Below are 26,126 nucleotides of genomic sequence, written 5' to 3' on the forward strand. Positions count from 1 at the left end.
GAGTGATGATTTCTATTCAAAATAATGATCGTTACAGATTAATTATTTTGCACTCCTGGCATAAATTAAGAAATTAATGTCACTCCAAACCAGTTTAATCATAAACAGTGGTCAAATATCGAAGCTGGAGTCTTAAACTTTTCTTATAATGCTGAGTTTGTCCAGATCAAGTAAGAGTGTGATGTTTTGATGAGTAATGAATTTTGAACAACAATAATCCGGGATCACCAGTGATCCCTGCCGCTCAAGCTCTGCAGACACTCATAAAAGTAAAGTTAGGAGGGGCTGCTTCATTGAGGATTTTTGCACTGCAGCTGTCTTCTAGCCAGGTTTCATTTAGAAGCATAAAATCCAGGTTGTTTGTGGTTATTAAGTCGTTGACTAGAAGTGATTTATTTTTAAGTGAGCGAATGTTTAAAAGTGCTAACTTAACAGTCTTACTTTTTGTCCCCACAGCAATCTTAGTTTGACATGTAATAGGCACCAGATTAGTTGGGTTTGCTGTATGGCTATTGAAGGCCTTAGACTTTCTATCTTGTAACAGAATAGCAATAGAGAAAGATACAGGCACACTGGGTTCCCGCTTGTTCTGTAAACATTTGAGAAAGTTACTGTTATCATAGCAGGGACCCAACACATATCACTGAGAGCTGGTATCAGTTGTTTTTGGTTCACCTCGAGCAGATGGAGGAGGGTGTGGGCCCTGGCGTTGTGGCAGAGGCCGAAGAGCTCTCACAGAAGGAGGGGGAGGGCGAGCTGGCCCGCAGGCTTTGGTGGTTGAGGTGCCTGCCGTTTTTTTGGTTGGTATCTGGGGGCTTGCAGCAAAAGAGTGGGATAGTTTGATTCCAGCATACACCAGATCCTCAATTTTCTGTGAGAAGCACAGAAGTGGAGATGCTGGAGAGAGGGATAAAGTGTCTGGTGAAAGGGGCTGTTGTTATCGGAGGCTGTAATATGCTGTCCTGGCTTCCCTGGCTGTTTTCCAGGAAGTCGTCCTTGGGTGCTGAATCTTGAAGCAGTTCTAATATGTCTGTCTGTGGTGAGCTCTGTGGGCAGGGCTCAGCTGAGATTGAGTCCGTGAGCAGTTGTTGTTGTGGCGGAATGGTGTTATGGCTAGCGAATTACTAGCGTGTTGTGCTAAATAACAATTTAGATTGAAGCTAGCGATGTCAGGTTAATGTGTGATGTTGAGTAAGCTATATTTAGCAGTATAAACAACAAGGAATGATAGTAAATAATGATTCAAAACATAAAGATATACGAAGCTTACAGACGCAAGCCAACTCAGCAGCAGCAACGAGGCAGACAGGAGCAATCGATCAGACAGGAGCAATCGAGCAGTCTTACTTGACATTTTCTTTAGGTCAAACGTCATACACCCTAAGAATTTCCCATAAGTATCTATTTTCCTCCTAAGTAATCCCTTATAAACCGTTAAGTGTTGCATAAAGCCCCTTAACTGTCATTTTCCTAAGTATAACATAAGGTTTTTAAAACTTCACCTTAAATGTAAGCGAGCAGGTTCAAGCCAAGTCTTCCAACGAGACGCGATTGGCCGCTTCATATGATAAACAATTTTTAATTTTGCCAATTTTTCACATAAACACACACAAAAAAGCACGTCTTATATGGTTAACAGAAGCTGAAACGTGCATGTGTCACGTGGAAGAACAAACCTCATTGTGCTTGTGCACACGTTTGAGCTTCCGAAACAGCCTGAATCATATGGATTACTATTATGTCTTTCAATAAATGGACAGAAATGATCAGCGAATATTAAAAATATCTTTATTTGTTTCTAAAGATGAATGAAAGTCTTATGGGTTTAGACCGACATGAGGGTGAGTATGATGACAGAATTATCAATTTTGAATAAACTATCAATTTGAGTTTGTCTCATCTGGTCCTTCTCTTTCATATTTGGTTTTCTTTTTAGTTTTTCTTATCCATGTTATGTTTTCAGTGAAACATACCGCTATCTGTATTAACAAATAATGTGTCCATGGCAGCAATCAAATTTATAACGGCAAAACCTGGGTCGCTGTCGTGAAACACTTAATGGTTTCCCTTACCTAAGAGAACCGTTTAAGGGATTATATGCAACACCCTTAAATCATTCCCTTAGCTGAGGGGAAATCACGCCTTAAGTCTCATACTTGAGGGAAAAACTTAAGGTGCTTTATGCATCCGGGCACAGGACACTGAAGGGGCTGTGTTCCACTTGGGTTGCAATGAAGATCAGAAATAATCACAGCAGTATGTATTTATTAAACAGAACTGAAAACAACCAACCACAGTACACACGAAGTAGAATGGACAACTGAACATAGGAAAATGAGGACTTAAATACACAGAGGTAAATGAGGAAACTAAATGAACAACAGGTGAACTTAATTAGTGATTAACTGGCACACACAAGGAAACTGGGGCTGTGTATGAAATCGCACCCCATACCTTCATTCACTATTCCCAACATATTCCACTAAGGGACTGTTCGTTTTTTATTTAAGGGGCTAACGGAGGAGTTTTGAGATCTATAGTCAAAATAGACTTGACCCTCCCTTCGCCAGCAATACATTTTTCTATGACCCTCCAAAATGATTGTGAAAAAACGCATAACCCTTTTTTCACAATAATTTATTGATTACTTCTGTACTGGTTTGCGCTTGGCAAATATGTTCAGATAGCCATTGTTTTTTTTACAACCATGACAAACGACTTAACCTCTGCTTTCTCATCTTACACATCACACTCCACTGTTATGGTGGCCATTTCAGTAGATTTACTCACTAACATTGTTGTGGAAACACAATAAGCATGGAAACTAAAATATGGTAGTATCGTGTTACAGTGCACATTCTATCAGCTACAGTTCTGGCGCCTCAGTCCCAATACTGTAAAACTCAACGTACATTCATATCACGTTTATGCAGCGGTAGAGTTACACTCACAGGACACTGCACTTATTCACAATCACAAAAGTTAATTATTTGCTCGTGCTTTAAAGCTTTGCCGGGTAAACATTTCATTGGCGTTCTGTTCTGACATGATGCACTTTTTCTGAGCACGTATGCCTGAAGCCAGTGTTGCCAGATTGGGTTGGTGATTTCTAGCCCAAAAGCTCACCAAAACATAATTTTATTACCATGTCATTCAAGGTTGATAAGCACCATTTTGATCTCCTTAAAACAAAATAATGATGATAAAATAAAATAAAAAATTTAATGATGACTGATTTTATGGACTACATGCACACTTTAGTTTAGTTTTTTAACCAATTAGACTTTAAAATGTAGATGTTTGAAAACCGCCGAACTGACCCCAAACCAGCCCAAATTTTGTCCACCCGCCCAAACTCTTTTTTACCCGCACAATCAAATTCAAAACCGCCCAATCTGGCAAAACTGCCCGAAGCGCGCGCGCACTGTTAAACAGCGCCAAACTGGATTTTTGTTGGGTCAGACCCATCTGCTAGCCATGGGGGGCCGAGACTGAGAGAGCTACATGGAAAAAATATGCACCAAACAAGCCACTTTGAAATTTTGTTGTTTTCATGAATACAAAAGTTGGGTGACCCTCCCCCTAGACTAAAAAAAAGTTGGATGACCCTCCCCTCAACAAAGAATAAAAAGACATGACTCTCCCCTATTTTCCTCCGGTGGTCCATTCCATAAATATCGAACGGTCTCTAATATAGTCCACTTGAAGGAGTGAATGAAAACGAGTGATTGAATTCTGACACTAATTGTACCTGAAGGGCTGTCGCTTTTGCATAGTTTGTGCTTGGCGTTTAATATTCAATGCGCAGTCCTTTCAGTTTCGGTTTTCAATCCGATCAAGTGTTTATATGTTCTCTCGATCGGATTAGAAAAGGAATAAACCACCCCTTTCAATCCGATCGAAATTTCATTCAGATAGAGCTCAAACGAGGGCTTTTCAGTCCGATTGAGCCATCAATCCGATTACTAATGGATTATTTGGTTGCATGTAAATGTAGCCAGTGTAAATTATAACAAATTAGTTTTCTGAACATTAAATCATGTAAACGTATTCTAGTAGACAAAATGAAACAAAATTATGAACCTCTAAATGAAAATAATAGGGGCCTAAAATGTAGGGTTACTTACCATATTCCCAGATTCTTAATAGAGAGAGAGAGGATAATAGAGAGAGGTGTTTCACTATCTGTTCACAGGTCAACCTGTCTGCTGCCCAAAACAATTCCCCATAGTGAAGAACCTCACTCCGTTATCAAAGAACCTGAGATTATATTAAATAACTATGCTGATAAAAAATAAGCTGAAAATGCTGAGATGAAAAGTCCTCAAAGCTACCCATAACATATTAGTGTCAAGTTTTTCCAGCCTGAAAAATGATGAAAGTAATGAAAAAGTAAAGAAAGTATTCACTATAAATCAATGAGTTCAATAAATCATTCAATGTTGATTCAGACTGTTGACACAGCACTTTAACTTTGACTTCACTGTCTTCAGTATACACTAATAAATTAATTTGAGCTTTCCATTGCCATTTTTGAAGCTGTAGCTGCATGCGATTTTGAGTCCTGAAAATGTGCATGCCCATTTTAGGCAGCATACTAGCTATACTACTGCCATACTAGCTATTAGCATCTGCTCTAGAGTTTTGTTTTATGTAAAACATGACAGGGAACTAGGCATGAACATAAACAGTTGACGCATTATTCCAGCCCTACCAAAAATAGACCCCTTAATTGATTCACGCATTATTTAACAATTCCTGTAATACCTAGGTAATTTACTCACACCACATCTAATGGTTTCCTCACGTGTTGTTGATAGCAAGACAACAGTAAAATTATGAAAGCACCACAGCATAACAGAGTGCTGGCTCACACAAGCTCTTTCTTATTTTTTCTCTAAATGTAAATTGACTGAACAGCTATTCCATAAAATATGGCAGATTCTTGGACAACAGCAACAGAAAAGATACTTGAAAATGAACTGATATCAGTTATGAGCTAACAGTCTTAAAGGAGTCTTAAAAGGGGTCAAACATGGATTTTTTGTATTTTTATATGTTCCTCATTAGTTTAGTTTTAAGTTTAAATAAATGTGGGAAATATGTCAAAGTGATCTGAAACTCACCCCCAGGAAACATGATTAAAGCGTTTTGCAGGAGCACATTGGATTTCTGCTTTAGTTGTTGGTTCTCCACAGGTGAAATGTCTTCCTGTTGGCTCAGGTGATAGTAGGAAAGAGCCACAGAAAAGGAAAAGTTTGGCAGCTGGGACAGATTTCGATGGACCTGAAACAGCAGAAGTACAGAGAAAGTCAATGTAAAAAGTACCATAGTGTGAAGAATGTATTATTTAGGAACTGAGGACAACTATTCACCAAAAAGGAATTTTTGTGGTGTGACAAAGATATTTCAGTAACTGGTCAGAGATTAAAACCTACAAATAAGTACAGTGGATTTAAAGGTCCCGTATTATGCCCCTTTTCACAAGATGTAAAATGAGTCTCTGATGTCCCCAGAGTGTGTATGTGAAGTTTTAGCTCAAAATACCCAACACATAATTTTTTACAGAATGTTTAAATTGTCATTTTTTGGGGCTCAGAAAAACGCTCTGTTTTAGTGTGTGCCCTTTAAATGCAAATGAGCTGCTGCTGCACGACACAGGGGGCGGAGCCTCACGAGCTCGCGCTCAGTCTCTCAGGACAAATTCATCTCACGGAATGATGATAATATCAGAAACTCTCAGTAACGGTGTTCATTTCGAGTCGGACAATAATGCCTACAGAGTCAGAGTGCTGTAGATGGAACAGGTATAGTTTAGTAGTTTAATTACGGTTATAACGTATTTGTCATCTGCTTGTATGTATCCATTATTAATAGCCTACAAGTCTGCTGTTTCGGACCATGTCCGAATGATGATCAAACATATACTGATGAGTTTAATAAAGTTTTTTGTACATCACCAGTGTTTCCCCTACCATTATATAAGGGGGGCGCCCCGCCCTCCTAACGGCTCCCCCCGCCCCCCTTGAAGGTCAAGTAAATTTGATTTGATTTTCTTTATAGCGCCAGATTACAATTTGTTATTTTATTAAAAAAAAACTAAATGGCCCTTAAGTAATATGTTATTTATCTTATTTCCACGATGGCATGCATGTCTTTTCTGTCTGTGTTTGCGCGTTTACAATTATCCCAATGAGTGCGCACGTGCGCACACTCACACACAAACAAACACTTGCGTCACATACAGATGAGCACTAGCGGACAGAGAGCGCGCGGCTGGAAATATGTTGCTGAACTGAAGATGGCAACACTCGCTCTACTGCGAGTAGCAGCCGCCAGCCGGGGTAGCTCTCCTGCTCCAAGTCTAACGCCCGTTTCACATATATTTCGTTTGCGGTGAGTATTTTTTTTCCGTACCCATGTTAACAGAGCTTTCACACTGCACGCGGATGCAGTCCGTCGATGATCGATCCGTTCCAGTTGCGGTGTGTATACAGCAGAGCAGAGATCGTTTCTGCACCGAGTCTATTTTTGCTGTGCTGCAAACGCTGAATTAAAGTGACAGCGCATGTTGCGTGGTCAAAATGAACACCGATTGACCTGAAAATGTAGTAATTTCACCATAAGTGCGATTAATTAAATAAAATGTAGTAATCTCACCATAAATTTATTTAATTAATTACTACTTTTTTCACTTTAAGACTGAGTTAAAGCAAGGAAAACTACAATTTACCTCAACAAGGCGACATAATGAACGACACTCGTCTTATTCGTGGAGGTGGAAAAACAAGTTCTTTGTGACATGCAAGATTTATTGTATTAAAATTTAAATACAAAAGATTTTAATATAAGTAGCCTACATGGTTAAATATTTTACCACTTGCTTGAGCAACTTAATATATAATTATATACAGTAGAAGTAATGCATTGAATAATACATTGTTTAAATTGTGTTTAAACGTGAATGCGCGTTCACAGCAGTGCTGCGTCTGACAGGATTATTCTCTCCAATAAATGCATCATAGAAATAAAAACTTATCATAAAAAAAGCCCATTTAAAATTTGTTTGTCATATAAATGTATTAACTAACATTAACGAACAATGAATGACCAATATATTTGTTAGTATTTATAAATCTTTTTTTAGTTGTTAGTTAAAAAATAAAACTATTTAAGCTCTGGTCCATTAATATTAACAAATACTTCTATAAATTTAACAAAGGTTATTTGCAAAAGTCAATTTTAAAAAGATTTAAATATGTTTTTTTTTTAAAGAGATATCTTATGTTAACATTTTTTAACTTTTACAAACCATTACCCTCCCAGACAACCAATTTATGTGACAGATAGATAGATAGATAGATAGATAGTGTCTGTGTCAATTTTCCCCAAACAAACCAACCAACCAACCCCCCCCCCCCCCCCCCACACAAAAGATGAAGCGTCAGTTTTACTTCAGAAAATCACTGTAAGAGCGGAGTAAACACATTAAGTTATAAGAAGTGCGCAAGTACATAAACGAATTTCGGTGGAGTTGAGGGAGCATTTTCTTTAAAAACAAAATAATTACACCTCTTCTTGGCTGCCTCAGATTTCGGGAGTAAATAGAGAGAGCTATGTGGATTAATACATCCAGCCACACAACACCTACAATGAGGAGACATTCTCATCTATGGCTGTGAACTCGATCAGGGCGGGTCAAAACAAAGGTGATTTGACTCGGGATGAAAAAAACAGCGTCTCGACGACATGGCGACAAACGTGTATTCCTTTTTTGTGTATTCCTGTGGGCGGAGGTTAGTCAAGAAACGGTTCTAGTGACGTCATTAAAGAAGGAAGTAGAGGGATGTAGTCCAAATCAACCGTTCACTGTAGGCGTCTTCTGTTAAATAAAATATCTTGCTTGGCATTGAACTTTGAGCTTTATAATTTTACAGATATTATTTATACTCTAACAACAACATTACACACTAACTAAAGTTTGAAACATGGGATCACGAAGAACGGGACCTTTAAAGTTCTACACACCCTTGTTAAAATGCATCTGTTTTAGATGTAAAAATGAATCCAAGATAATTAATGTCAGATCTTTTTCTAATAAAAAAAGAATAAAAAAAGACTTAACCTGGTTACACAAGAGTGCACACCCCATATGAGTCTATCAACTTGGCACAGTTTGATTTGTCTAAAGTGCTACTGGGTAGCACTGTTGCCTCAACAAGAATACCTCTGTTTGAGTCCTGGCTGAACCAAGTGGTGAGTGTGGACTTAATGTGTTATATTAGTGACATGTCAAATGTATGTGTAATTTATATGGTTATATGTATGGCTATGTAATTTATAATTTATATGGTTATATGTATGGCTAAATATATATATATGATTCAAATGGTTTCGGTACGGTTCAGTATGTGCTCTGTTCATGAGACAAAGGACTACAGTCAAGTAAAAATAAAGAAAATAAGAACAAATAATCAAACTACAAAGAATAGCACAAATAAATACAATAGAGCAAAGATACAAATAAAATAAACCGTGCTTCTCAGGTAGGCCTAAAGGCTGGTTTATACTTCTACATCAGACTTACACCGTAGCCTCTATGCTTTAGGCTATGCGTCGGTTTTCATTTATACTTCTGTGGTTTTCATACTTCTACGTTGTCTACGTCGACGTGCAATTACACATGCATAGAGATCACAGCGCTTGCGGTCCACGTAGAATTGACACATTAGCTGCGTTTATGGAAACTTATTATCGGATTGATGGCTCAATCGGACTAAAAAACATTCATGTAAACATCTTAATCGATCCGAATGAAATTTTGATCGGATTGAAAGGGGCAGTTTATTCCTTTTGTAATCCGATCGAGAGAACATGTAAACACTTGATCGGATTGAAAACCAAAACTGAAAGGACTGCGCATGTGCGATGACGTTAGATAGCGCAATGACGCATGATGCGCAGAACGAGCTGTTCTTCCTGTTGAATAAAGTGTCATATAAATGAGTGTCCCGTCATTCTAAAATCCTCATTTCACTGCGTCTGTGAAGTGGAGCAGGACAACGTCCCACCAGTCCTGGTTTCAGATTCTCATCCACAGATGACTGGTTTTGGGCATTTTTACTGCGTGATAAATATAAGCGGCAAAACGGTTAATATGCTCATTGTCTCCAACTCATGACAGAGACGGATTAATATTACATCTGCTGTTTAAAACAAATAAAGAACCAATAGAGGAGAATAGTTATGCGCGAACAGCGGGAAACTCTGTGTATTTGTGCAGTGTGCGCATGTCAAAAAATCTATTCCGATTTGAAACTTGTGACATATAAACGCACACATCAACCCGATTACTTTATTTATCGTTCATGTAAACACCGTGTTCGGATTCATCAATCGTATTGATTTCATTCCGATTGAACCAAAAGGTGTCCATGTAAACGTAGCTACTGACAGTGCACCCTGCATCAGGCTACGCCATAGGCTACGTGTGCTACACAGCCTCATAGGTTCGACGCAGAAGTAAAATCAGCCTTAAGTTTTCAGGTACAGAAATTGAAAAATCAAATGTAAAATAACACTTCATATAATCTTTACTGTATAAATTAAATTAAGATTAATATATTAATAGATTATATATAACAGATATTTAGTTACAAAAGTTACTCAGTCAAGAGTAGCGAGTGATTTCTTTGTCTTTTGTTGTTTGAAAAACATTAAAAACAGACAGCAGCAGGAATATTAAGCTGCTGTCACTTTAGGACTTAATGCACAGATCCAACATACTGATACTGTACACATGCGTTGTATTTCTCGACTGTTTACATTCACTTAAGACATAACCTAGTACAGATCTGGCCTTTAAAAACGCGCGTTTTCTCCCGCGGCATTCGGCAATTCGTCTCGTAGAGTCTCGCAGAATTCTGCAAGTGCTTTCGGGGGGCGCTACTTACAAATTCCCTCAATGTGTTTCGCTTCACAGAATATCCACCAGGTGGCGCATAAAAAACAACTTTACATTAGATTTTTTCTTTTACTTCACATTACGTCATGATTGTGAGAAAACATCCACAATAAAATATAAATTATAAATAGTAATAGACACAAATATTTACAGTAGGCTACTGTATTATACAGACATTTGAAAATATTTGTAAATGCAAAAGGTTCATTAAGACAAGAAGGGGTATTGGACAACGTTTACAAATTTTTATATGCTTTGTCATTGCTGTGGTTTCCAGGAGATGAGTGCATGCAGAATATTTAACATTGCTTTTATTAAAACAGCAAAGTGACGTTCTTGCCAGTAGCGCATAACTTTTTTGTACAACTATTAAGATGATTGTGCATGCAATGCGCATTTATATAAGTGCAACAGAGAATTTAGTGTGAGCATAATACACGTGACTCTGCCTGTAAAAACCCAGCAGTATTTTTTATATATATACACAAAATCATCTTAACATAATGCAATTAAATAATGCGACTTACCCAGATTCTTAATTCGTGAAGATATTTCTTGTGTGATTGTTCTTGTGCAGATATTTCTTGTGAGGTAATGTTGCAGCTCAACGCGTAGCATTTATATTTTGGGCGCATCTGATTTGCCATTACATTATTAATAAATATTTTAATTGAACTGTCTTAATGCATTAAGCATAAAGATTTTTCCACGTTAGTCTCAGAATGTCCGGGGTTGGTTTGAGGTCTTGCCGACAGTTTGTAAATCTTCTAAATATTCATATTCACAAATTCCATACAAAGGGTGATCAACAGTTATGACTTCTAAAATAAAATAAAAATGACCAGATAAGAGGTATCTGATTGACAGTTTGACAGATGTTGTTTTAAAAAAATAATTACAACATTATGGGGAAGTGGTATTAAATATTCGGTAACACATAGCCTAATACAATTATTTTAAGTATGCATTTTGTTCAGTTTTGCTTTTACAAAATGTTCCCTGTTTTTTATATAATTAATTTAATCTGAGATGTGCGTTATATCGCTTTTTGATCATTATTTGTGTTGTCGAATTTTGACACAGTTTCATTACTTGTTCATAATAATTTGATTCATAATTATGTCGTTTTTTTCTAAAAGTAAAAGTAAAAAAACAAAGTTTTTCTAAAAGCAATATTCTAAAGAGATACAAAGACAGTGTACGTGTACCCACCAGATTTCGCCATGAGTCATTTTGTACCCACCACTTTTAACTTCCGTTGACCGTTTTCAGTGGTTATGAGGAGCAATATGAGAGAAAATTTTTGTAATCATTGTCTGACACAACAAAAAAAAATTATAATATTCATTTTATTTTAATTTTCGTGTTCGCATTTATGAGGGAAAAAACAACGTGTCAGTTTACGGTTATGGACGTGAGCGCTCTAAAAGCGGCACTAAAAGACTGCTTTAAAACTTTCACAGAGACCTTAAACAGAACAGCTGCCTTTCTTTAAATCGAATTTCGTTTTGTATTAATTATGTCTTAATTTTAATCAATGTTTCGTGAACCAATTGCCTGGATTTAAGAAGTAAATATAGCAGACAATCACGACACCGGCGCTGGCGATATCTCATAAATGAACCGAAACTCAGTGTATTTAGACACATTTAGACGCATTCATAATCATTACTTTTACCGGTTCTTTGTGGCAAGCTTTATGCGTGCGGTCGTGCGCTTGAGTGCGGCTATATTATAGTAAATGCTCATTACTTAAAACAAAGCATAAGCCTCTTCCTGGCATGCAATGGAATCTACAATGTCAGTTGGTTATATCAACATATGTCAAATTAAGTTACGCGATATCAACAAATTAAGCTATAAACATTAATTTGAAATAACTTAAAGCGTATGTATAGTATACTTGCTTAAATAGCATTTAAACAAAGGAACTGCAAGGGATTAAAACCCCGCCCACACGCTGGTGAAAACTGGAAAAACCGGTTTTCTTTTGATTCCCTGAGAGGAGATCGATTAGCATTGGGGGTTGAATCGGCAGACCTGGGGGGTGGGTGGTTGTAATTTCTTGACTCTGTGCAATTGGTAGCAGCTAAAACAAGCAGCTAAAACAAAGACTGTGCAATTAATTACATTTTGGAAATAACTTTCTTCATGTCGTTTTATTTATACACTGTAAAACATTTTTTTTTTTTTTTTTTGAATTTGTAAATATTAAATATGTTTTACAAACAATTGGTTTACAAACTCTTGGAGGTTTGTGGTTACCATCATTCAGAAGAGTGGTGCTTGTGTTTAGACTTGTGTTTTACGTGATTAAATCAGGAAGATTACATTGGTTTCTGTCCACACGGAGACGCATTTAAGACGATTTAATCAGGAAATGGAGGCACCGGCGCGATATAACTTGCATTGCTCGTGAACTGAGCTCGTCTCATAAATGAACCGAAACTCAGAAATGTATCTAGAAAGCTTGAAATGTCCACTTTTAAACAAAACAATTCAAAACGAAAAGAAACAGACAACTCTCTTTTGTAAGTGTGCATTTCTCTCTATAGGCACGTTCACAATATCTGCGAAGATGACGAGTCAGCATTGTCAACATCTTTGACTGACACATAAAACACTAGTTGATTAGTAAACAATTAAAATGTCTCCTTGCTATATTTGACACATGATTACTTTTGCCAGTTCTTTGTGGCAAGCTTTATGCATCCGTTAACTATCGAATATCGTGACTCATATTTTGTACCAGACCATTTATGGTTGTTCATATTGTTCAACAAAGTTCTTGATAAAAAAAGAAAAGAAAAAAAAGAAGCTACTGTGCCTAATATTATTGTTGTATAGCGCGCAAGGTTTATGCGCATGCTTTAAGTCTTCTCCGTTTTTAGTGTATGTCTGTGGCAGAATTACAGTGCCTGGTCTGGTATGTATACTAGGCTACATCGTTTTGAGTCGGTTTCAGTGGTTTAGTGTGTACGCAGATATTTCTTGAGACGACGCCATGTTTTTATGTTTTTATGCACTTTTACTCTTTTAGTTTTGTTGCAATTTCACCAAAAGCTTATAATTAGGAAATACACACAACACGCTAAACTTATATTCTCTATATGTTAAAAATGTTGTAAAAAATACGTATTATTCTTATATAATAAGAATAACAATATGATACATTTATATTGCACTCGAAATGATTTAGATATGGAAAGAGGAATTCTTCTCAACTACCACCAATAAAGTTTTAAAATTCTTCTTTAGAAAATATTATATTTTGATGATTCTGCAAGTTCAGCAGACAGTGAGGTTCGGGTTTGTTCCGATCAGAGCTCGTGAGTGGAGAGCGCATTTCTGAATATTCCGCTCCGCTCGTTCATTCCGCTCAGGGTCCACGGCCTCGCTCAACACAGATGTCCTGTTGCCTGGTTCGAAAATATGTGGAATACGGGCTGCTTTCGACTAAAAGTTTTTTTTTGTAGTCGACTAGTATACTAGGCTAGTTGTTCATTTAAGTAATTCGTGGACAAATCGCCCCTTTATATTAATTTAATTAGCCTACTTATGGATCATGAGCGTTTACGTAATATAGCCGCACTCAAGCGCACGACCGCACGCATAAAGCTTGCCACAAAGAACCGGTAAAAGTAATGATTATGAATGCGTCTAAATGTGTCTAAATACACTGTAAATGTGAATGTGCATTACACGCTGAGTTTCGGTTCATTTATGAGATATCGCCGGCGCCTCAAATGTCGTGATTGTCTGCTATATTTACTTCTTAAATCCAGGCAATTGGTTCACGAAACATTGATTAAAATTAAGATATAATTAATACAAAACGAAATTCAATTTAAAGAAAGGCAGCTGTTCTGTTTAAGGTCTCTGTGAAAGTTTTAAAGCAGACTTTTATTGCTGCTTTTAGAGCGCTCACGTCCATAACCGTAAACTGACACGTTGTTTTTTCCCTCATAAATGCGAACACGAAAATTAAAATAAAATGAATATTATATATTTTTTTGTTGTGTCAGACAATGATTACAAAATTTTTCTCTCATATTGCTCCTCATAACCACTGAAAACGGTCAACGGAAGTTAAAAGTGGTGGGTACAAAATGACTCATGACGAAATCTGGTGGGTACACGTACAATGTCTTTGTATCTCTTTAGAATATTGCTTTTAGAAAAAACTTTGTTTTTTTTACTTTTAGAAAAAAATGACAATTATGAATCAAATTATTATGAACAAATAATGAAACTGTGTCAAAATTCGACAACACAAAGAATGATCAAAAAGCGATATAACGCACATCTCAGGTTAAATTAATTAAGCTCCTCATAACCACTGAAAACGGTAAAAAAAAAATCGAACCAAAAGTCAAATTAATATGGACTGAAGTTAAAAGTGGTGGGTACAAAATGACTCATGACGAAATCTGGTGGGTGCGTACCCACCGTCCCCACCGAAATCGACGCCTATAAGGGAAACATGATAGTATAAAAAGTACTGTGTGTAATGCAGAAAAGCGCATTACAACCATGTTAAAACTATTTAAAACGTTAAGATGCAAAAATGAACTAAATGTAAAATTAGATAATGATATTGCGCAAATGATCTCGGTCTCTTTAAAGGTCTTCGCAAATTATTGTGTTATAAGACTCAGTTATCATAGCCTACATCACGTCTCTTCTACTGTAAGTACACAGGAAAAAAAAATAAGACAAATGATGCGCGTTTGAGTCGGATTTTTATGAAGAATATGTGACTGTTTATGTAACTGGCAAAAGAAAACATTGTATTCGTCATACTTCGTCAACTCAGTATGGCCACATGAAACACGACTGCCATCTACAGGTTTTAGTATTTCCTGCGTCCAACACCTAATCCCCCTTCTGCACGATCCCGCAGAATTTCGGAAGTGCTCGTGGCATTCTTTTCTCTGAGACGCGCATTTTTAAAGGCCACATCTGTATGTTTGCTAGTATACTCGCCAAGACAGGCATGTTGACTACCAGTATTTGAATGTTGAGCCACAGCTCATTGCCTGCTGATGCAACAGCAACCAATAAGCTGCGCTATGTAGATAACGATGTGATCGTTACCAAATTGAGTAAAGGACCTATCAGCCTGCAACATCTAAAGTTTCATGACAGAATTTGGTATTTCTTTTTTTACGTATTTAGCTTTTGGATTTATTATTAATTTCTATAATAACAAATTTTAGCAATTTTAGTGTACTGAAGTATGAATTATAAGGCATGTGAAAAGCATGCATTACGTTTTTTTTTTCTTACTTTTAACTTTAGAAGCTTCTAAATGTATTCAGCCAATACATACTTTCTTTTCCATTATTGTCCATGTTGCTGCTGCAGGTCTATTAGTATGCATTTACACTACAAGACGTAATACACATCTATTTTGACATAGGCTTGTCAGATGCTTTTTCACATCCATTACTAAGGTCACTCATGGTCAATCATAGCAATGACACATGCAACAATTTAGCGGGTTCACTCCTGTAATTTAATGTGTTTGTCACTCCTGAAACTCTGCAGTATACATGGATGTTAGTCATCTTAGAAGCATGTCAAACTGCACCTTTCTTCAAGGTGCGAATGGATTATATATGGAAAGCAGGCAAAGAGCACTCCCTTTATAGCACAACTTGCTGAGCTCACTCATGGGAAAACTCCTGTTATAATTAATGAATCTAACTACAAACTGCACAATGAATCTCCAATTTACATTGTGTCTATGCTTTGTTATTAAGAGAGAATTTGCGAGTGTGTAGAACTCAGTCAGTAAACTTGTGCTAAACGAAAATTCATTAAGTGTTTTAAAGGGATATTGAGCGGATTCTAAACACCTCTGACTGACCATTGATGTCAACAGTCATTCCTGTTATTGGCTACAAAACTTGATGCTGCAAAAAATTCTTTATAATTAGAAACCAGAGCGCACACACACAAATACGCACGGGAGCGAAAAAAGCAGTCGTCTTTGAGCAAGTCCAGAATTAAGTCGGTATTACTAGTACTGTAAAAAGCACCCCCAGCCCCCTGATTTATTCTGCATTCAAAACAAGTTTGCATCCCTGATTTGATGAAAAACTTATCGACTTGACGAGTAAGGTTGAGTACTTTACCTCCCATTCCTCATAGAGACGGATGAGGGTGGTGTACTCGCGACAGCGCAGGCACAGGAAGTCAAAGAGCAGCAGCATGCAGAGAGGGTCATTATCTGGATCCAGACTGAAAGCATAATTAACAAATCTAAAAAAAATGATCTGTCAGTGTTTAACACAAAACATCTGGCTGGCTGAATGTGACGATACCATGATACAGCGATGGTGTCAGATGGTATTACCACAGTCTCAGCACCTTTTCAGACATTCTAATACAATCTTCAGCTGTCATTTTAATACAATTCCATATTTATTGAGGCATTGTGAACTAGCCTTTACATGCTAAGGTACTTCAAAAATATCTTGGAATTACTATGGTACATATGGTGGTATCACGGTTCAATATAAGGAGTGTATGAAGAAATACTATGAGATTAGAATTAATTATAAGTAGTACACTCTACAACAATATTGATTTTTTTGACGGATAATAACGAGCAATGGATGACATAAGATATCACACCATTCAATTTAAAGATAGTAAAAACATGCATTAATTACAATTGCTGATATTTACTTTACAAAATATGGATAATATTAGAAATGTATCATTTGGAAATGAATATACTTTTTTTTTTTTTGAACATGATAAAAAAAAAAATCTGTAAAATAAACAGATTTATACTTTACTTGGCAACTTAACATCTGTACAATTTAACAGACGTATTGTGTTAGGACTCTGGATAATGGATTTTGTATTATGAATGTGATAAGTTAATAATATTATTCTAATGTGGTCTGATACCTCAGAATCAGTTTGCAGTACTCTAGGGCTGTGCGAGGACAACCTCTCTTCTCCAGAAATATTACATGCTTGAACAGCACCAAATAAAAAGCCCTGCGGAACAGAGTGAGAGAGATTTAGTCAAATGTTATGGTTTCTCTTCATTGTGCTCTAAAGTCCTTTAAAGAAAACCATGACAATACAGCATCCAAAAAACAATGATAAATGGTAATACCATTCAATGTTCAATTAATTTTTTTCACACAGCCTTTGGTCTCACCTGTTCTCTGGTCTGCGATAGTCCAGTCGACATATGCCAGACGTCAGGCTGAACACAGGGTGGAATGAACACTCAAAACTATATAAAGCCCTTTCTGCAGAGATTAACAAAACAAACAAATGCTGCATTTATCTGTCCATTTTAAAAACATTAGCATACATCTCTAACTTATGTCAGAAATAATTTATTTCAACATCAATTTATATCAATAAAATATTTATTATAGCATGAAAAACAGTGTATTTTCAGTGTCTCAGAGCAGCTCGGTTCATAGTAAAGCCCGTTTCACACAAACTCTATTTCTGCAAGTGCAGTGAGTTTGAGTGTTATGTGAGTGAGTGTTATGATGACCATCTTTCCAAACTTGTAATGAGAATCATTTATAAAATACCTTAGTCAGGGTAGCGCCATATTAGATTTTTGACAAGAATGAAAACAAGGCTGTGAGGAGCAGAAGTACAGCGCATTAAAGTGGATTGTACTATTTTGTAAATAAAAGCCTAAATTCAATCTGTTCATCATATAAAGCAATCGTGTCTCTTCTGAAAATTTGGACTAAACCACTCAAATCAAATGGATTAATTTTACGATCTCTTTATGAACTATATAATGCATCAAAGTGGTAGTCGCGTAGCTGTTAATGGAGAAACAGAAAGCTCTCAGATTTCATCAAAAGTTAGGAGCCACTATTGCTCTTGTGTGTTAGGTTTAAAAACAGGTATGTAGTAGAAAAAGAGAAAGCATGGTTCTGTTTCATAGGTTCACTCTATGCTGCATAGCCGTCGCTATGGGAATACCTTCGATGTGACGAATGTCTGAAGCCCTTATACCATCACGCCATTGACTGGCAGCCTATCTGACTGTTGTCTCTGTGTTTGTATGTGTTACGCTCTAGGCTTGTTTCCTTTCTGAGGAAAGATGTTCGTTCAACCCCCGCTGTCCCAGTTCTGCGGTTGCCGAGGCACCGCACGAGCTGGACGCTTGGGGTGACTGCGATGAGCCTGAGTGTATGGAGTGAGCGAATGGAATTTCCCTTTCTCACTCTCTTGCTCTCTTCCCGGATCACATGCGTTCAACAAACGAGTGCTTCCTGAATCTGCCGGTTTATTCAAATCTGATTCCCGCTCTGGAAGCTCGTAAATCAATTCTTTCTTCTGCGGACCAGATGATGCATGCTCCACAGCGGCCTTGGACTCTGAGGAGCTCGTAGACGATTTGTATGGTGCTCCGAGTGAACACAAGAGATGCACTTCTCCATCCTGTAACGAGATATTGGATGTGGTGACATGCTCTGTAGATAAGCTAGGAGTTTAAATGGTCGAGCTGACGGATATTCCCCTTTTGCTTTCTCTCCCCTGGATCAAGTGTTTCTCGTGCTTATTAAACAGCGCGAGAGGCATTAATGCAGGCATGTGCATTTGATTTGGTGCTTACGTTTCCAACTCTTGTCTCATGTGACTGCTTTTAGGTGCAGACTCTGGAGTTCTGCAGCAGACATTTTGTAGTGCACTATGGTTTTGGTGCTTCATGCTACCAAACATTTGTCTGCCCGAATAATTACTATTTCTTTCAGCTCCGCTGCTGCATTGAGCTGGAAATAACAAGTGGACGAGTTCACGTTGTGGTGCTTTATTGTCTTAAATATTAATACTTAGTATTTTGGTCACACGTCACCTAAGGTGAGTGTGAGAGTGTCAGATTATTCCTTCCTATATTATGGGGCACCAACCAAGGATATTCATTTATGAGAGATTGTTGACTGAATTAGAACTATATAAATTGGAGGAAGTTCCTTATCTGACCAATTTGAAGGATTTATGAGATATCATCAACATCTAGAGCCTCTTGCTGTATTATCAACACAAGAAAGACACAAGTGTAATAAAAGGATTTTATTAACAAAAGGATAGACACGAGTAACTAGTGTTGTCAATATACCGGTACTTCGGTACCAAGTCGGTACTGAAAATGTGACGATACCAGCATTTCTGTAGTACTGGGTATATTCGGTACCCACTAATAGGCAGCTGCTTTAAGTCACTTCCGTGTTTTTATCTAAGCGCGGGGCTCCAGACTAACTTTTTTACTAGGAGCACTGTCTGCAGCCGATATATACCGCGATATATATAGTGTCTGTGTATATTAAACTGCAAAAAGACTATTTAAATATTAACCCTGCATGTTCTGCTTGTCTCTGTGTGAATGAATGGTGCAGACGCGCGGTTTCATTTACCTCACACACACACTGAAGCACGAGCATGTAGCCTTTAATGCTTATATGTATTATTTACTACGGAAGCCATGAAACGCAACGTAAAAAAAAAAATTTATATAAAAATAAAAATCCGTCAAAAAAATAAAATAAAAATCTAGTAGCCTACGTAAAAAAAAAGTCAAAAAAAAAAATTCTAGTATTTCGAGATTAAAGTCGAAACGTTTCGAGATTAAAGTCGAAACGTTTAGAGAATAGTCTTCAGTAGAAGTTGCGTGTGTGTGCATTCATAACGGCGCGCGTCCACTGGCTGGTGCATAGGGCGTTTCCAATTCTGAATTTTGTGTGTGTGTGTGTGTGTGTGTGTGTGTGTGTGTGTGTGTGTGTGTGTATAAAGAAATGCACTTGTGAAGTCGAACTGCCTCGGACATGGATCTACACAAAATAGTAGCTTTTCACTTTTATCTGGGCTTTCAACAAAAAGAAAATTCGAGGTGCCAATCTACCAACATGCATTACCATGGCGTTGCCTATAGACGAGCACACAGACTCTGCCGGAGTAGGTTCACAATCTGGTCGAAACTTTATGTGGCAGTGTTTTTGACGTGTTTTCGTGCTCGTCTATAATAGGCAACACTATCTGATACATTTTAAGTGCATCATTCTGTATCCAATCATTTGGCCGGATCCCGTTATTTCCTCAGATATAAAGCTGGCTACCTCCATCCAGTCTGAAAAGTGTTTTCGCCTGTAAAGTCTATTCCGGGGCAGTATATTTTGTAACGTCCTAAAACAAATGGTAATGCCATGTTAGTAGATTAGCACCTGTAGAATGTCCTTTTGTTGAAAGCCCAGATAAAAGTAAAAAGCTATGTTTAGATCCACGTCAGAAGCAGTTCGACTTCACGAGCGCAGGTCTTTACTAAAAAAAATATTTCGACTTTAATCTCGAAACATTTCGACTTTAATCTCGAAACATTTCGACTTTAATCTCGAAACATTTCGACTTTAATCTCGAAACATTTCGACTTTAATCTCGAAACATTTCGACTTTAATCTCGAAACATTTCGACTTTAATCTCGAAACATTTCGACTTTAATCTCGAAACATTTCGACTTTAATCTCGAAACATTTCGACTTTAATCTCGAAACATTTCGACTTTAATCTCGAAACATTTCGACTTTAATCTCGAAACATTTCGACTTTAATCTCGAAACATTTCGACTTTAATCTCGAAATGATAGCATTTATTTTTTTCAGATTTTTTTGTTTGTTTTTTTACAGAATTTTTTTTTTTATGTTGCAGTTCGACTTTAATCTCGAAACATTTCGACCTTAATCTCGAAATGATAGCATTTTTTTTTTTTTTTCAGAATTTTTTTTTTTTTTACGTTGCAGTTCAGAGTCCGAGAGGCAACGTCTTCCACTTGCTCAGCTGGGGTGCATTGCAGTGGGAAGAAAGGAGTTGGAATGCGTTTCACAGCCTTGAACACAAAGTACTTGAGAACGTTAAACTCCTGGAGCACAGAGGAGGTCCTTATTCTGGAACATGCAGATGAAGGAGCCTTGAAGTTGAAGATTCTAACGTTTGTGCATACGATCCTTATAATCTAGAACATACAGATGGAGGATCCTTAAAGAGAAGATTCTGAAGTTGGTGCAAAAGATCTTGAAAGTGCTAAGCTTGTGGTCATAGTTGCTGTTTTCAAACTCCCTAAATTCACTTTTTGCTGAACTTCTTTGTTTCTCTCTTTAGAGCTTCAGAGTCTTGAGATAGAAACTTCACAGCTCCATAGAGTTGCACTTAGAGCGTAGAACATCCTGGAACTGCAAACTTGAACCAGAACAACTCTTGTCTCTGAGGGAACCTTTTTAACCTCTCCTGAGAAGGAGGGATTTGCAAATTGGCGGCTTTCAGATTCAACGTTTGATTGGCTGATGCTGTCAGAGGTGGCCAACGTATCTCTGGCATGAGGTTCATTTGCATAGCTTAAAGTTCATGTTTGGAACAATGTCTTTAAGGTTTTTCCTATGCATAATTCACTTTTCAAACCAATTCCAGATTAACCTAGACATTTTGCTGAAAAAATAAAGTGGGTACACATCAGTGGGTAATATTGAACTTTTACCCATGCATTCATGTATACCTTAATAGGCAAGTTTGTTTATTTTGCATGTACACAAACAACACTCATCAAAGGTGCTTGGGTGACGTCAGTTCTTGTTGACGTTCGAAGTATTGTCAAACAAAACGGAGGCTAGCTCGACCCTCCCTCCTCCTCATCCCGTCCCGTCCCACAGCATTCGCAGCATTTTGTGCCATTGTAAGTTGTAATATGTTTCTTTTGTGTATATATCCAAAAAATCTCCTATAGTATGCGTTTGGTTGAGTTAATAAACGGATGCAGTAAAGCACTTCACAGTACCGGTGATAATCTTTAGCTTTAGTGTGCGCAGCTCAAACAGCCATGCACATAAATAACTATGATTGGGAATGTCATATTCATGACATTATAATGAGAACACTATTGTAATATACAATAGCACGTCCAGAACAGGGGTTTCACATTCTGACCAGCAGAGTCAAGTTAGCTTGTGCATTCGCGTCATGTTGTGCAGATATAAGCCGTAATATTATGTTTATGTAATATAAATATCTGATTAATCTCATATAGGATGCATTTCGTTGAGTTAAATAACCTGCTAGAAAAGTTCTTCGGTTTCCTGGTGCTCATTCTCTTCAGCTTCAGTGAGCGCGCTCAAACAGCGATGCAAAACATTAAAAGCTATGATTGGGACTGTCATATAGCCTAAGTATCATTATAATCGTATACACATTATTCAGCGCGTGCAGCTCAAACAGCAATGATGTCATTTGAAACAGTAGGCCCAATATTAAAGATGTTTACTATTACTGTAATATTAAAAATGTTGATTAAAAAAACAAACAAACAAAAAAACATTGAAACATTATTATTAATAACTAGCACTTTTTTGTTCTCGTATTGTCATCAACAATGTGGTTGGATTAAAATCATTTCCTTATTGTCCGTGCGGAGGCTATTTCATTTTATTTATCCATGGCACATGCATTTTGTTTCTTTATATGCAGCTCAATGTTACCCAATGACTTGTTTGCCTTATTTAGGTCATTTATTTTATTTTAAAGGGATGGTTGATTATGATTTCACTTTTCTAACTTTAGTTAGTGTGTAATGTTGCTGTTTGAGCATAAACAACATCTGCAAAGTTACAATGCTCAAAGTTCAAAGCAAAGGGAGATTTTTCATTTACAGAAATCACTTTTTAAGGACTACAAAAATGACTGATAGGGATTAGGGACTACACGAGTTTCCTCCCGGGTTAGTGACATCACAAACCCCAAAATTGACATAAACCCTGCCTCGCAACAAAGGGCTCTATATGGCTCTGCTAAGAACAAGCTGCTGAAGCTCCGCTCTCTGTGCCGGGAAGAGCAACTAATTTGCATTTAAAGAACCCCCACACAAAACAGCGCATTTTTGCTCACCCTCAAAAATTTTTTAACAAGCTGTGAAAAAAAACAAATTCTGTTTTTTTTTTTTTAGCAAAAATGTCGCATACACACTCTGGGGACATCAGAGACTTATTTTACATCTTGTAAAAAGGGGCATTATAACACCCCTTTAATTATTTAATTTTTTTTGTTAGGCAATAGACTTTTTGGTAACACTTTACAACAAAGTCTCATTTGTTAGTGCATTAACTAACATGAACTAACAGAGAACAATAACCTTTGTTAATGTTAGTTAATAAAATATTAAATGTTGATATTGACATTAAGATTAATAAATGCTGAAGAAGTATTGTTCATACATTGTTGGGTCATGTTAACTAATGCTAACAAAATGAAATTTTATTTTAAAGTGTTTCCATTTTTGAATAAAGAAAGTTGGCCATAGGAGTGTAAAATTATTATTAAAATAATGAAAATCTTACACAGGTTCAAACTAGGTTACTGTATTGTATAAATCTGATTTATGTTCAAGTGTTTGGGACATGGCTTTTAATGGTGAGCCTTTTGTTTTTGTAATCAGGCTAATCAAAGTATATCAAAATTTGAATTTAGATATATCGGCCAAAATATCGGTTACCGGCTTTCAAATGTAAAGAATTATCGGTATCGGCCAAAATTTTCATATCGGTGCATCCCTAAAGTATATGCAGTTCTTTAAATAGATATGAAGAAGATTTGCTCCATTTTACATAGAAAATCCATCCTTTGTGTTTGGTGAGTGAGACACTGTCCCATTCACACCTTGGTCTCAGGACTGAGGGACTGGGATAAACAATGGGCAAATGGTGATCGGATCAGTCTTATCAATGATATACTAATGTCATCATTCTTCCCTTCCACAGATGGTATCTGGCAACTGTCTTTGCAGGCTTATCTACTAGCCCACCTAGTTCCTTGTTTGTGGAACTTCTTTAGGAGGTGTGAGTTTTAGAGTCCTGTCCTTTTCATCATGGCAGATGAAAGGGGACTCCTGTTGTGATGAGGGGAATCTGCCCTCATGTTTGCCTGCTGATCACTACAACCTGTTAACCCTCTGGGGTCGACAAACGCGTTGGCACGTTTTGCTGGATTTTCTTCACATTGCAGCAAAACAGACTTAAAATACTCCATTTATGGTCATATAGACAAAAGAAATATGAACTGTAAAAGGTCTACTTTTGTTTGTGTCTACTTACAATCAAAACAAAACATTGTGCTTTTGTAAAATAAAGAAACTAAACAGGGTGTGTTTTCTGCCTCTCCATCTCTAAATTGTTAGTTGCCAACAGCACAGCAGCTCCAGACACACAATGACACTCAAACACAGTGTTACTCACGTGTGGACCCGAATCAAAGCAACATCCGTGTCTGTTTTCAGGCCTTCCCGATTAGCTCACTCCAGTGCTGGAAATCTTTTCTAATATTAACACGGGTCCTAAAGCTATTGCCCAGACATAACCCTTTATTTTCCAGTAATTTCTTCTGAGCTTTTCACTTTTGTATTGTGTCTCATCTCCATTTCTGCTGTGTTTCTTCAGTTCAAATCTCCCTCTTGCTCATTCTCTCTCCTCCACCGTCATACGGGGCGTTTGATGCACCACTAATGCTGATTGGCTGACACGTTTGTTGTTGGTGTCGGACCGACTAACATCCAAACAGCATATTTCAAAAACTACTGATCCCACCTTTAAAGAACGTTTTAGACAATGCTGTCAGAATGGTGAATTACATTAAAAGTCGTCCACTGCACATTTGTTTTCCCTTTTGTGTGAAGAGATGGGTAGTGAACACCACCAGCTTTTACTACATACTACATTTTTAAAAAAAGATTCTCGTGGAGCTTTTGCTATGTTTTTGGGGGGCCTTACCACTCTGAAATTTGGGAAGCTCTGTCTTATGGCAAGCTATTTTAATGCTAGGCCAACTAAGTTTTTTTTTCCCCATCTCTGCATACATGATATTGGTGATTGGGTTGAAGACTCTCTCACACCGTGGTCAGCCTCATTTCATGTGATCGATGCAGCGCTTATGATACCAGCACTCACTTCACGTGACTGGCTGCATTTATGTGCTGCAGCATACATTTGCATGACTAATTATGATGTTCTTCTCAGCTCCGCTGTTGTGCTGAGCTGGAACTTTTTGTGTGAATGTGTTAACGTTTTTAGAAGTAATTTCCTATGGTCCCCTATTGGTGTGGCCTGCCAGCTCCTGTCTTAACCGTCCTGCTGCATGTTGCGCATCAGGCAGTTTTAGGCCAGGACTTTTCAGTCTTTGTGTACAAACAGCCCATTTATGACAGCGTTCAAAGCCCCCACTGTCGATGTGGTGGGCCAGCCCGATCGGGCGATTGGACCACTTCCTGTTTTAAAAGTTCTCCTCGCCACTCATGTGCATCGGGGGCCCTATGCAGGGAGATCAGTCTATAATAAGTTCATTAAATACCCCCTATCAGATGGAGTCAGGCTTCTACAGCCATTATTATATCAAGAGAAACAGGAAGTTCCTCAGGTTTGCTTTCGGGGGCAAAGCTTACCAATACCAAGTTCTTCCGTATGGACTGGCAATGGATCCTTGAATATTCACAAAGTGTATGGACACGGCTCTGGCCCGGTTGTGGCTCCAGGGCATCTGAATTTTAAATTACCTAGACGATTGGCTGATATTAGATCAATCATAGGGTTCAGCAGTAGCTCATCGAGACTTGGTACTCGATCATTTGAGAAGTCTAGGATTACGTGTAAACCTTCAAAAGAGTGTATTGCTACCAAGGCAGGGAACAACTTTTCTAGGCGTGGACTTGGATTCTTGCACAAGTCTGTCCCCGCACGTGTTCAGTTATTAAAGCTTTCTGAGTCAGTTCAGAATAGGACATCTAGTCCTAATAGGTTTATGCCGCAGACTGATGGTCTTATGGCAGCAGTGTCCCTGTGGTTCAGTTGAGCCTGCTCCATATGAGGCCATTCAAGAGCCAAGAATCGTCTCGCCTCACTGCCACAATTACTGCAGTGTCATGATTAAGCGCAGGGGCTTTCACGTTTTACGTCTGTGGTTGAGGCTCCCGCTCCTTTTCAGGAGTCCAGCTAGGTGCGTTTTGTCGTCACAAAACTATCACGACAGCTGATAGCCCTAGGGCTGGGGGGCAGTCTATCAGGGACGTCCAACCTTTAGAGTTTGGAAAGGGGTGCATCGTGACTGCCGTAATAAATCATTTGGAGATGCTGGCAGTG

At 37.7% G+C, this 26,126-nt stretch overlaps 1 protein-coding gene across 1 annotated transcript in view; it reads right to left on the reverse strand.

Annotated features, from left to right (window-relative positions):
- Window positions 1-26,126, reverse strand: part of tcf25 (TCF25 ribosome quality control complex subunit) — a 112,549-nt gene that overhangs the window by 49,548 nt on the left and 36,875 nt on the right. The window contains exons 9-12 of the mRNA XM_079874225.1: window positions 17,148-17,241; window positions 16,889-16,981; window positions 16,105-16,210; window positions 5,127-5,286 (exon numbers count right to left, since the gene is read on the reverse strand). Of these exons, the coding sequence (XP_079730351.1) occupies window positions 5,127-5,286; window positions 16,105-16,210; window positions 16,889-16,981; window positions 17,148-17,241 (453 nt within the window). The remainder of the gene's footprint in view (window positions 1-5,126; window positions 5,287-16,104; window positions 16,211-16,888; window positions 16,982-17,147; window positions 17,242-26,126) is intronic.

Source organism: Squalius cephalus (assembly GCF_949319135.1).
Source record: "Squalius cephalus genome assembly, chromosome: 6".
In the NCBI taxonomy this organism is placed as follows: Eukaryota; Metazoa; Chordata; class Actinopteri; order Cypriniformes; family Leuciscidae; genus Squalius; species Squalius cephalus.